The sequence below is a fragment of the Ammospiza nelsoni genome, chromosome 26 (genome assembly GCF_027579445.1).
Source record: "Ammospiza nelsoni isolate bAmmNel1 chromosome 26, bAmmNel1.pri, whole genome shotgun sequence".
NCBI classification, from domain to species: Eukaryota; Metazoa; Chordata; class Aves; order Passeriformes; family Passerellidae; genus Ammospiza; species Ammospiza nelsoni.
The window spans coordinates 1,207,021-1,218,662 of NC_080658.1; the positions used below are offsets into that span (position 1 = coordinate 1,207,021).

Consider the following 11,642-nt stretch of genomic DNA (forward strand, 5'->3'; position numbering starts at 1 on the left):
CAGCGGGGCGTGCAGCATAACATCCCTAAGGGGCGCGGCTCACGATGATTGACAGCGGGGCGTGCATTATTAACTCCGCGGAGAGGCGTGGCTCACGGTGAGTGACAGCGGGGCGTGCAGCATAACTTCCGCGAGAGGCGTGGCTCGCGGTGATTGACAGCGGGGCGTGCATTATTAACTCCGCGGAGAGGCGTGGCTCACGGTGAGTGACAGCGGGGCGTGCAGCATAACTTCCGCGGGAGGCGTGGCTCGCGGTGAGTGACAGCGGGGCGTGCCGAGCGTTGAAGCCGGATTGGCACGGGGAGGGGCGGGGTTTGCTGTATAACGGACGCTGATTGGGTGCGGTTAGTTGATTGACGGCGGGTGTGTTGTTTGCGCGCGGCGCGGCGGAGGCGGGGCCGTGTCCGGGCCCGGGGGCTCGGGGGGCTCTGAGGGGACCCTGAGGGGGCTCTGAGGGGACACCGAGGGGACGCCGAGGGGACAGCGGCGCCATGAGGCTGCTGCGGTGCCTCGGGAAGCGCGCGGCGCTGGCCGGCGTCCCCACCTACATCGAGCACTTCAGCAAGTTCTCGCCGTCGCCGCTCTCCATGAAGCAGTTTCTGGACTTCGGTAAATAAAGGAAACCCCCCCGGCCCAGCCCCGGGACCCCCACCCTGCTCCGGCACGGGGACACCCCTCGTGTCCCCTCAGCCCGCCCTCGGCGGGGACACCGGTGTGGGGGCGGTGCTTGGGGAGGGAGCTCCGTGGGTACCCCCGGGAATTCCCGAGCTCCTTTCCCAGGAATTCCCTCCCACACCCCCCCCGGTAAGCCCTGACCCCCTCCCCAGGGAGTTTCTCCCCTCCCCACCCCGTAAATCTGGGGGCTGTCGGGGCTGCCCCCCCTCAGTGGGTGTGTGGGTAACCCTGACCCCACAAATATCCCGTTGTTATTGGGGTGAGGGGATTTAACGGCACCCCCCGGGTGAATAAGTGGGGTTGGAACGTGGTTTCCTCATCGGCCACTTTTGGGGGTGTCTCCTCTGCGCCCCAGACCCCCTCATTTGGGCACATCCTGACAGCCCCACTGTGAAGGACCCCCGGCCCTGCACCTGCCTGGCCCCCACAGCTGGGACCCCCCGATGTCCCCAGGGATGGGGATGTCACCCCATGGCTGTCACCCAGCCTGGCCCTGCTCCCAGACAGGGGTTTGGGGCTGCACTCTGGGTCCCCCCAACTCCATCCCGGTGTCCCTTGTCCCCAGGGATCTGCCCCTCCCGGCCTTTGGGTTCTGCTGTGCCCCCCCTGCACAGCTCCTGCTTGGGGACCCCTCTCTGTGTCCCTGGGGACCCTTGGGCCTGCTCTGGTCCTGGTGCTGGCCCAGCTCCTTCTCCCCTCCCAGCTGCACTCGGGGGTCTCCCAGCCCAGTTTGGGCTCTTCTGGGTTGCCCACTCAGTGGGCTGAGCCCTGTCCCCTCCCTCAGCCCTCCCTGTCCCCCCCCGGTGTCCCCAAACCCCTCACACCCTCCCTAACCGAGCAGGACCCGCTGCTGTCCCCTGTCCCCGCTGCCAGAGGGGTGGCTCTGGGGGTCTCACCCGTGTCCCCCCCGTGTCCCTGTGTGTCCCCAGGCTCCAGCAATGCCTGTGAGAAGACCTCGTTCGCCTTCCTGCGCCAGGAGCTGCCCGTGCGCCTCTCCAACATCATGAAGGAGATCAACCTGCTCCCGGACCGGGTGCTGCGCACGCCCTCCGTGCAGCTGGTGCAGAGCTGGTCAGTGTGGCACCTGAGGGGACATGGGGACACTGCCATGGGGCTGCTGGCACTGCCACCCCCGCTCCTGGGCAGCTGGCGCTGGGACATGCTGCTGGGGGTGCCACCACTGCCACGGGTCCCCTCACTCATCTGGGGTCCCACTGCCACGGGTCCCCTTGTTGTCACCCTCCTGGGTCCCCTGCACAGCTCCTGTTGCTGCCTCAGCTGCTGTCACCACCCCCGAGGGTTCTGCTGTCACCTCACTGTGTGTGCCACAGCTGTCACCAGCTGTCCTCCCCTGCTGGCATGGGAGGGACACAGGGAGGGGTGACAGGCAGGGCACTCCCCAGCTCGTGCCACCCCTTGGGTGACACAGTCCACTCCCGTGCCAGAGGGGTGTCCCCAGCAAGCAGGGGGGACACCAGTGTCACCTGCTCCCCGAATGGGCCAGGCCACAGGATGTCCCTGTCCTGAGTGGGTCTGAGTGTCCCTTTAAGTGCCGTGTCCCCGTGGCAGTGCCAGCAGTGTGACCCTTCTCTTGGCCACCACGTGACACGTTGTTTGTCCAGTGTCCTGGGCCGCTGCCAGCAGGATGTGGCTGTGCCAGGGGGTCAGGCCATGCCAGGGGGTCTGGCTGTGCCACCCCCATCACAGCCCCAACCCCATCACAGGGGCCGTGTCCCCAGCTGTCCCCAAGTGCCAGCAATGCAGTGGGACAGTGATCCCTGGTGCAGCAGATTTTGGGGTGGGGGCCTGGGCTGAGGGGTGCTGACCCCTGGCCCTGTGTGGTGTCTCCTGGGCTGTCCTCTCAATTTGGGGTGCCAGCTGTGGGTGTCCCCCCAGGTACGTGCAGAGCCTGCTGGACATCATGGAATTCCATGACAGGGACCCCGAGGACCAAGCCACGCTGAGACAGTGAGTCAGGAGTGTCCTTGTCCCCATTCCCGGGGTGTCACCTCCTCCCTGAGCCGCGCTGGTGTCACCCAGGGCCACCCCAAGCACCCCCACTCCGGTGCCACCGGAGCCACTCCGGGTTTTCCAGCGCCCCCGGCTCGCGGGGAATCCCGGCCTGGATCGGGGCTGTGCCCGGAGCGGTGTCCCCAGCGCTGGCCCTGTCGCTGTCCCCAGGTTCACCAACGCGCTGGTGACGATCCGGAACCGGCACAACGACGTTGTACCCACCATGGCCCAGGGGGTGATCGAGTACAAGGAGACGTACGGGGACGATCCCGTGTCCAACCAGAACATCCAGTACTTCCTGGACCGCTTCTACCTGAGCCGCATCTCCATCCGCATGCTCCTCAACCAGCACAGTGAGGGGCTGGGGGCTGCCTGCCCTGGGGGGTCCTGAACCCCCTGAGTGTCCCCAGGGGTCTGTCATGAGGGTCCCCACCAACCCCAGGGTCCCCACCAACCCCAGGGGTCTGTGCTAAGGGTCCCCACCAACCCTAGGGGTCCCCACCAGCCCCAGGGGTCTGTTCTAAAGGTCCCCATCAACCCCAGAGATCTGTCCTGAGGGTCCCCATCAACCCCAGGGGTCTGTCCTGAGGGTCCCCATCAACCCCAGGGGTCTGTCATGAGGGTCCCCACCAACCCTAGGAGTCCATCCCAATGGTCCCCATCAACCCTGAGGGTCTCCACCAACCCCAGGGGTCTCTCCCAAGGATCCTCCCAGCCCCAGGGAGCTCCCCAAGGTTGTCCCTGCTCAGAGGGTCCTCTCCTAACCCCAGGAGTCTGTCCTGAAGGTCCCCATCACCACTGGGTGCCCCAGAATGTCCCCACCAGCTCCAGGGGTGCATCCTGAAGGTCCCCACCAACTCCAGGGATCTGTCCTGAGCGTCCTCACCAACCCCAAGGGTCCATCCTGAGGGTCCCCGCTAACCCCAGGGATCCTGTCTTGGTTGGGCATCTCCCCGGTGTCAGACGTTTCCCCCCACAGCCCCTGGGTGCCCTGGGGGTGTCCCTGGGGTGTCCCCAGCTCGTTGTCCCCTCCCCAGCCCTGCTCTTCGATGGCAGCACCAACCCCGCGCACCCCAAACACATCGGGAGCATCGACCCCCACTGCAACGTGGCCAACGTGGTGAGAGGTTGGTGGGGTCGGGGGGGGTCTGGGGTCCCACCCCACAGCACTGGGGGCAGTTTGGGGGTGGGGGGTGCTTGAAAGCCCCCCCCCCCCGGCACCACTCATGTCACAGGTTTGGGGTGACCTCAGCCACACTGTCCCCTGAGCTGTGCAGTCGCTGCAGGAGACCCCAGGAACGGGGAGTGTTTGGGGGTGGGGGGACCTCAAAGTCTGCCCCTGTTGGTCCTGGGGGTGCTGAGCCCTCTGTCCCCCCCTTTGCCAGATGCCTACAACATGGCCAAGCTGCTGTGTGACAAATACTACATGGCCTCACCTGAGCTGGAGATCGAGGAGGTCAACGGTGAGGGGACAGTGGCAGTGAGGGGACAGTGACAGTGAGGGGACAGTGGGGGCCTGGGCAGGGGGATCATGGGTGGCTCCTTTGGGGTTGGGGGTTCTCAGGTGGCTCCTTTGGGGTTGGGGGCTTTCAGGTGCCTCCTTTAGGGCTGGGGACCCTGGGGCAGGGGGATTTTTATGTGGCTCATTCTGGGGTGAGGGTCCCCATTCCAGGAGTTCTCAGCTCCTTTAGGGTTGGGGCATACTTGGCTTATCTAGGTTTGGGGGTCCCTGTGGTGGGGGGTTCTCGGGTGACCCATTTAGGGCTGGGACAGGTTTGGGGTCAGGATTGTCCCCACCAATCCCAGTGTCCCCTCACCCAGCCTGCAACGCGGAGCAGCCCGTGAGCATCGTCTACGTCCCGTCCCACCTGTACCACATGCTCTTCGAGCTCTTCAAGGTAGCCCAGACTTTTGGGGGGGTCTGGGGGGGCTCTGGGGGACCCCCTGACCCCCCCCTGGGGCTCTGTGTCCCCAGAATGCCATGAGAGCCACGGTGGAGAGCCACGAGAACAGCCCCCGGCTGCCGGCCATCAGGGTGATGGTGGCCCTGGGCCAGGAGGACCTGTCCATCCGGGTGAGGGACCCCTGCCCACCCTGGGGAGGGACCCCAGCCCACCCTGGGGGATGGCAGAGTGTGGGGAGGGGGCACGGGGATGTGGTTGTCACCTGCTCTGGTGTCCCCAGATGAGCGACAGGGGCATGGGGGTGCCCCTGAGGAAGATCGAGCGGCTCTTCAGCTACATGTACTCGACAGCCCCCACCCCCCAGCTGGGCTCCGGGGGGGCCCCCCTGGTACGTGACCCCCCCCCCCAGGGGTGGGGGGGCTTCGTGGGGAGGGGGAGAGGGAAAGGGCGCTGCAATTCAGGAGGGTTGGGGGCGTTTTAGGGGGCTGGAGTGGCTTGGGGATTGTTTGGGGTTGTTTGGGGACCTGGAGTGCCAGGAGGTGCTTTGGGGGGTGACATGGGGAGGTTTGGGGGTGGCTGGAGTGGCCTTGGCAGTGTTTTGGGGTGGGGGATTGGGGTGGGCTGGAGTGGCACTGGGAGGTTTGGGCTTGGCCTGGCACCTTTTGGGGACATTTGGTGGTGTGGGGGTGCTTGGAAGTGTCACAGGGACACTTTGGTGGGCTTGGATGTGATGAGGGAACCTTTGGGGTGGCATGGTGACCCTTCAGGGTGGAATGGGGACACTTAGAGGTGGCAGTGGGAACCTTTATGGTGGCATGGGGACACTTCAGGGTGGCATGGGGACACTTAGGGGTGGCAGTGGGATCCTTTGGAGCATCATGGGGACACTTTGGGGTGGCAGGGGGATCCTTTAGGGTGGCATAGGAAGACTTTGGCCTGGCAGGGTGCCCCTGTGGCCATTCTGGACCCCTTTGACAATGCCACCATGCCCGCTGGCAGTCTCAGCGGCACTCCTGGCACTCCTGGGGCACTGTGGGGAGGCCGGGGGTGCTCTGTGGGTGCTCCCCCAGCCCTTGGGGACCCCCCACCCCAATTCCCTGCCCCCCCAGGCCGGCTTTGGCTACGGGCTGCCCATCTCCCGCCTCTACGCCAAGTACTTCCAGGGGGACCTGCAGCTCTTCTCCATGGAGGGCTTCGGCACCGACGCCGTCATCTACCTGAAGGTGGGTGCCTGTCCCCAGACTGACCCCGGGGGGCGCTCGGGACCCTCGCTGAGACCCCCGTGCCCCCCAGGCGCTGTCCACGGACTCGGTGGAGCGGCTGCCCGTGTACAACAAGTCGGCGTGGCGGCACTACCAGGCCAGCCAGGAGGGCGGGGACTGGTGCGTGCCCAGCACCGAGCCCAAGAACACCTCCACCTACCGCGTGCCCTGAGCCCCCCCGGGGACCCCCGGGCACAGGGACCCCTCAGCTGCACCCGTGAGGAGTCCCTGAGTGCCCTGGGGTGGTTGGCATCCCGGTTCTTTGGGTTCTTTGGGGAGTGTGGGATGTGGGTGTGTCCTGGTGTCCCCGCCTTGGTGGCACTTGGGGATGGAGCTGAGGGGGTTGGAGCAGTGCCTGTTGTTCCCTCACTGCCCCCCAAAGCTCCCACCTGCCCCAGGGGTGCCCCCATCCCAGCAAGGGACTGCTCCTGTCCCAGTAGGACCAGCAGCACTTCCCCGCAGCTCTAATGGGGAGGGGGGACCTGAGCCCCCCTCCCTCCCTCCCTCCCTCCCTCCCCATGTTCCTGTCCCTGCTCCCCCTCTGTTATTGCACTACTGAGCTGTCCCCACCCCCTCACTTGCTGTGTCAACCCCCCCTCCCATTCCCCAAATTCCCCCAGACCCCTCCCCACTGTCAATAAATTGGATGTCGACTGAACCCCTGTGGTGTTTGGGGTCCTGGTGCCTCAGTTTCCCCCCTCCAGCCTTGGGAGGGGGCTGAGCCTTCAGTCCCGCAGTGGCACTTGGGGACAGGGGGAGCTGCTCTGTGCCCCCAGTCAGGTGACGCCGGTCACTCCAGTTTGCACTGGCCCTTGATACCCTTTTATTTCCTGGGGTGGCCTCGGGGGGCCGCGTTGGGGGCTGTGGGGGGGGCGGGGTTCACTCCCTGCCCCCCATTTGGGGGTGCCCGTGTGTGAGGGGGGGTCGGGCTGTGCCCTGTCCCCTCCTGTGCCAGGGGTGCGGGTGGGGAGGGGCTGGGACCCCTCGGGGTGGTGACAGGGGGGTGGCAGGACGGGCTGGGGGTGTCCCAGTGCCCTCTGCATCCCGAAAGGGGCCGGGCCGGTGTCCCTTGGCCGTGGCCCGCGTGTGTCCCGGGGGGCTGTGAGTGGGGATGGGGTGCGGGACCCCCCGGTTTTCAGCTCCGCCGCTGCTCCTGCTCCGCCTTTTTCTTGTGCTTGTCGCGCTGCTTGTCCGCCTTGTCCCGGGCCTTGCGCTCCCGCTCGGCCGCCACGCTCAGCTCCTTCAGCCGCCGCTTGAGCACCGCGCGGTCCTGCGAGCTGCCCACGCCCAGCGCCTGCGGCACCGCGGGCTGGCACGGGCACCCCGCGACGGAGCCTCCCCGGACAGCGGCTCCTTGGGGTGCCCACAACGCCCGTGCCTCCCTTGGCATCCCCAGAACCGCCCGTGCCTCCCTTGGGATCGTCCCTTGGGGTGTCCGGGCATCCCGACCCATGGAGAGGCCAACTCGGACAATGGGGTTTGGGTACCCATGGAAACCCAGTTTGGGGCACTTTGACCCATCCCAGACCTTCCTGCCCCACGGAATTCCCCTTTGGGGTACCCAGAACCATCCCAGCCCTTCCTGCCCCATGGAATTGGGGAATCCCAAACCCTCCCAGACCTTCTTGCCCCATGCAATTGGAATACCCCAACCCATCCCAGACCTTCCTGCTCCACGGACTCCCTCCTTTGGGGTACATTGAACCCTCCCAGCCCTTCCTGCCCCATGGAATTGGGGCACCCCAGACCACCCCAGCCCTTCCTTTCCAAGGGAATTGGGGCACCCTGAACCCTCCCAGACCTTCCTGCCCACAGAATTGGGGCACCCCAGACCATACCAGTCCTTCTTGCCCAATGGAAATGGGGAACCCCAAACCCTCCCAGGCCTTCCTGCCCCTGGCACACCCCGACCCCTCCCAGCCCTTCCTGCCCCACACAATCCCCCCCCTGGAGCACCCCGAGCCTCTCTCCCTCCATCTTTCGGGGTCCCTGGAGTCCCCCCGGCCCCGCACCTTGAGCTTGGCCCCATCGAGGAGCAGCAGGCGGGGCCCGTCCACGCCGCGCTCGGCGAATTCCCGCACGTAGCGCTCCAGGCCCAGGCTCTGCAGCCACTGCCCCACCTGGCCGCACGTCCAGCCCGCGGCCGCGCCCGCCGGCTCCTCCAGCAGCTGCGCACGGGGGTCAGCCGGGGGTCCCCGGGCCACCGGGGTGGGCACAGCCCCGGCCCCGCGCCCCCCGCGCCGCTCTCACCTCGTCCGAGGACTGCGACAGCGTGTGGTACGGGTACGAGCACTTGGGGGGGCCCGGCAGGCGCGGGCTGGCGCTGGATGGGGGCGAGTCCTCGCTCAGCTCCGAGTCCTGAGCAGCGGGAGGAGCAGGAGCAGGGATGGGACCCCAGAGCCACCCCAGCAACCTCCAGAGCCACCCCAGTGACCCCCAGTGACATCTGAGCCACCCTGGTGACACCCAGAGCCACCCCACTGCCGCCAGAGCCACCCCAGTGACACCCAGAGCCACCCCAGAGGCACCCCACGGCCCTCAGTTGGCTGCCAGCCCCCTCAAAGCGTTGATTCCCCTAAAGCCACCCCAACCCTAAATGCTTTTGGACACCCCAATTCCTGTCCTGACTCTACAGGGCTCTGACACCCCCACAAACCCCCCTGGCCCTGTGGGGCTTCGAGTCCTCTCCCTAACCCTATGGGGCTTTGGCTCTGTCCCCAGAGCTGGTGTCACCCCCTCTCTCAGAGCCCATGGGGTCCCCAGGCCCGTCCCCATGTCAGGGCTCACCTGTGAGGCGGATTTGGGGGGGCTGAGCCCCTCGTGCCGGGGGGAGCCCGCGGGGGACGCGGAGCCAGGCGAGCCCCGGGCGCTGTCCGAGAACCAGGAGAAGGGCAGGAATGGGGACCCCGAGGGGCGGCCGGGGCCCTCTGACACGTCCCTGGGGACACAGAAGGGTCAGGGGTGTCCCCAGGCTGTCCCCAGGTGTCCCCACGTGTCCCCCTGTCCCGGGGCAGTCCCTCACCTGCTGCCCATGGACAGGCGGTTGCTGCTCTTCTCCTTGCGGCTCTTCCCAGAGGATGCCCGGCGCAGGGTCACCCTGGGGACAGGGGTGGTGACCTGATGGCTGGGGCACCAGGACCCCCTCTATCTTTCTGTCCGTCCGTCCATCCATCCATCCATCCATCCACCCATCCATCCATCCATCCATCCATCCATCCATCCATCCATCATCCATCCATCCATCCATCCATCCATCCATCCATCCATCATCCATCCATCCATCATCCATCCATCCATCCATCCATCCATCCATCCATCCATCCATCATCCATCCATCCATCCATCCATCATCCATCCATCCATCCATCCATCTATCCATCCATCCATCATCCATCCATCCATCATCCATCCATCCATCCATCCATCCACCCATCCATCCGTCCGTCCATCCATCCATCCATCCACCCATCCATCCATCCATCCATCCATCCATCCATCCATCCATCCATCCATCCATCATCCATCCATCCATCCATCATCCATCCATCCATCCATCCATCATCCATCCATCCATCCATCCACCCATCCATCCATCCATCCATCCATCCATCCATCCATCCATCCACCATCCATCCATCCATCCATCCATCCATCCACCCATCCATCCATCATCCATCCATCCATCCCTGTCCCTCCCCCCTGCCCAGGCCGAGCTCTCACCCCAAATCCAAGAATTTCCTCCTCGTTTTCTTATCGAGGCCCACAGTCGGGCTGGCGGGAGAGGGGGGGCTCATGTCCCGGCTGTCATCTGCAGGGGTGGCACCGGGCTGTCACCCTCTGTCCCCCCCAGGTGTCCCCAGGGTCTGGGGGGTCTCACCTTCGCTGTGTTGCCGGGGCCGGGAGTGGCGGCGGGCGAAGCCGGGGGAGCTGTCGGAGCTGGGGCAGGACTGGGGTGCGGGGGGCCCCGAGAGCCCCTCCTGGGATGGGGTGTTGGTGAGGGGCCGGTAGCGGCTGAGGGGGGGCGTGGGGGCCGGGGGGTCCCCCAGGCCCGGCCGTGCCACCCCCGGCTCGAAGGAGAAGCCGTCGGTGCGGGAGAAGGGCGAGGGGGCCGGGGGGCTGCCCTCGCCCTCGGTGCCCTGCAGGGGCACGGGCAGGGGTCAGAGCCCCTGTCCCCCAGACCACCTTCCCTGCCCCCAGTCCTCCAACCCATCCTTGGTGTCCATGGTGCCCCCAGGCCTGTCCCTGGGATGCCTGGTGTCCCCAATCTCTGTGACATCTCCAGTCCTTGATGTTCCCCCAAGTCCATCCCTGATGGCCCCAGTCCCTGTGACCCCCCAGACCTGGTGTCCTCTGACACTGTCCCTGGTGTCCCCAGCCCCTGTGACCCCCCAGCTCCTTGCCCCCTGAGTCCATCCCTGGTGTCCCCAACCCCTCTGAGCCCCCAGCCTCAGTGTCCCCAGTGTCCCCAGCCCCTGTCCCGTCTCACCGCGGCCTCGGGCCCCTCGTCGCCCTCGGTGGAGCTGGCGCTGTCGCGCAGGCGGGAGCGCGAGGGCCGCTGGCGGCGGCCGCGGGCCAGGAGCCGGGCACGGGCCTTGTGCAGGCTGCTGTCCAAACGTGGCGTCTCTGGAACCACAGCGGTAAAATCTGCCCGTGACAGAGACACCGGGGCAGAGAGACGGACGGACGGATGGACACGCGGACAGACAGCGGGACGGCGTGGGGTGGGAGAGAGTGGGAAAGTGGGGGTGGACATGGAGGGATGGATGGATGGATGGATGGATGGATGGATGGATGGATGCATGGATGATGGATGGATGGATGATGGATGGATGATGGATGGATGGATGGATGGATGGATGATGGATGGATGGATGGATGATGGATGGATGGATGGATGGATGGATGGATGGATGGATGGACGGATGGATGCATGGAGGGATGATGGATGGATGGATGGATGGATGGATGGATGGATGGATGGATGGATGGATGGACAAATGGATGGATGGATGATGGATGGAGGGAAGGATGGATCCATGGATGGATCCATGGACAGACAGATGGGAGATGGAGGGAGGGATGAGCAGGGACAAAGGGACAGGGAAGCGTTCGAGGCAGGTGGACAGACAGGGAAGGCCAGCCCAGCGGAGAGGGGACAGAGGGACAGAGGGACAGAGGGACAGAGGGACAGGGACAGGGCAGGAGAGCCAAAGGGCAGGTGGGCAGTCCCAGGAAGACAGGAGAGGGCACAAGGAGAGGGGAGCATTGGGGACATGGATGGGGCACCCCGGTGGGGCGGGACAGGGGACAGGGGGACAGAGAGAAGTGTTCAAAGAGATGGCCCAGCACGGGGACAGAGGAGTGGGTGACCCTGAGGACAGAGTGTCCCCGTCACCCAGGGGGGACACGCTTTGCCCAGGTGCCACCGGGATCCCCCCAATATCCCCACCCTGCACCCCAACCCCATCCAAGGTCCCTGTGTCCCCTGGTCCCTGTCACCCCCTGCACACCCCTGTGCCCCCTGACCCCCATTCCTGAGTGCCCTGGATGTGTCCCCATGTCCTTGTCACCCCACACCCCGTGTGTGTCCCCATGTCCCCTTCCCCACGCACATCCCCGTGTCCCCAAGCCCACATTGTCCCCAAGCCCGGACACAGGAGGACACTGAGGGTGGGTGGGGACCCACGGGTGGCTCTGCACCCCCAGGGGGGCTCTGCACCCCAGGCCCCCCCTGGAACAGGAACTCACCAAAAACCTCCTCCGTGTCCTGCAGCTTGGAGACCGACAT

At 65.8% G+C, this 11,642-nt stretch overlaps 2 protein-coding genes across 2 annotated transcripts; one reads left to right on the forward strand and one right to left on the reverse strand.

The window, feature by feature from the left end:
• The first annotated feature begins 456 nt into the window (after positions 1-456).
• Positions 457-6,488, forward strand: PDK2 (pyruvate dehydrogenase kinase 2). The gene is made up of 11 exons (XM_059489087.1): positions 457-609; positions 1,605-1,746; positions 2,572-2,643; positions 2,857-3,041; positions 3,726-3,815; positions 4,074-4,151; positions 4,510-4,586; positions 4,664-4,762; positions 4,873-4,980; positions 5,702-5,815; positions 5,886-6,488. Exons 1-11 carry the CDS (start codon positions 492-494, stop codon positions 6,024-6,026), a joined length of 1,224 nt encoding a protein of 407 aa, XP_059345070.1. The 5' UTR covers positions 457-491; the 3' UTR covers positions 6,027-6,488.
• Positions 6,489-6,777: 289 nt separating this feature from the next.
• Positions 6,778-11,642, reverse strand: SAMD14 (sterile alpha motif domain containing 14). Its single transcript, XM_059489094.1, has 9 exons — positions 11,603-11,642; positions 10,341-10,477; positions 9,732-9,990; positions 9,575-9,662; positions 8,877-8,951; positions 8,642-8,792; positions 8,105-8,212; positions 7,867-8,022; positions 6,778-7,148 (listed from the first exon to the last, which is right to left on the reverse strand). Exons 1-9 carry the CDS (start codon positions 11,640-11,642, stop codon positions 6,990-6,992), a joined length of 1,173 nt encoding a protein of 390 aa, XP_059345077.1. The 3' UTR covers positions 6,778-6,989.

What these genes read in the sequence shown, in the direction of transcription:
- PDK2 (XM_059489087.1), top strand. Translation starts at nt 492, where the DNA reads ATGAGGCTGCTGCGGTGCCTCGGGAAGCGCGCGGCGCTGGCCGGCGTC. An exon ending in GACCAAGCCACGCTGAGACA is followed by an intron (nt 2,644 to 2,856) that starts GTGAGTCAGGAG and finishes CGCTGTCCCCAG; the next exon opens with GTTCACCAACGCGCTGGTGA. An exon ending in CATGCTCCTCAACCAGCACA is followed by an intron (nt 3,042 to 3,725) that starts GTGAGGGGCTGG and finishes TCCCCTCCCCAG; the next exon opens with CCCTGCTCTTCGATGGCAGC.
- SAMD14 (XM_059489094.1), bottom strand. Translation starts at nt 11,642, where the DNA reads ATGTCGGTCTCCAAGCTGCAGGACACGGAGGAGGTTTTTG. An exon ending in GGACACGGAGGAGGTTTTTG is followed by an intron (nt 10,478 to 11,602) that starts GTGAGTTCCTGT and finishes CTGTGGTTCCAG; the next exon opens with AGACGCCACGTTTGGACAGC. An exon ending in TGTCGCAGTCCTCGGACGAG is followed by an intron (nt 8,023 to 8,104) that starts GTGAGAGCGGCG and finishes CCCCGTGCGCAG; the next exon opens with CTGCTGGAGGAGCCGGCGGG.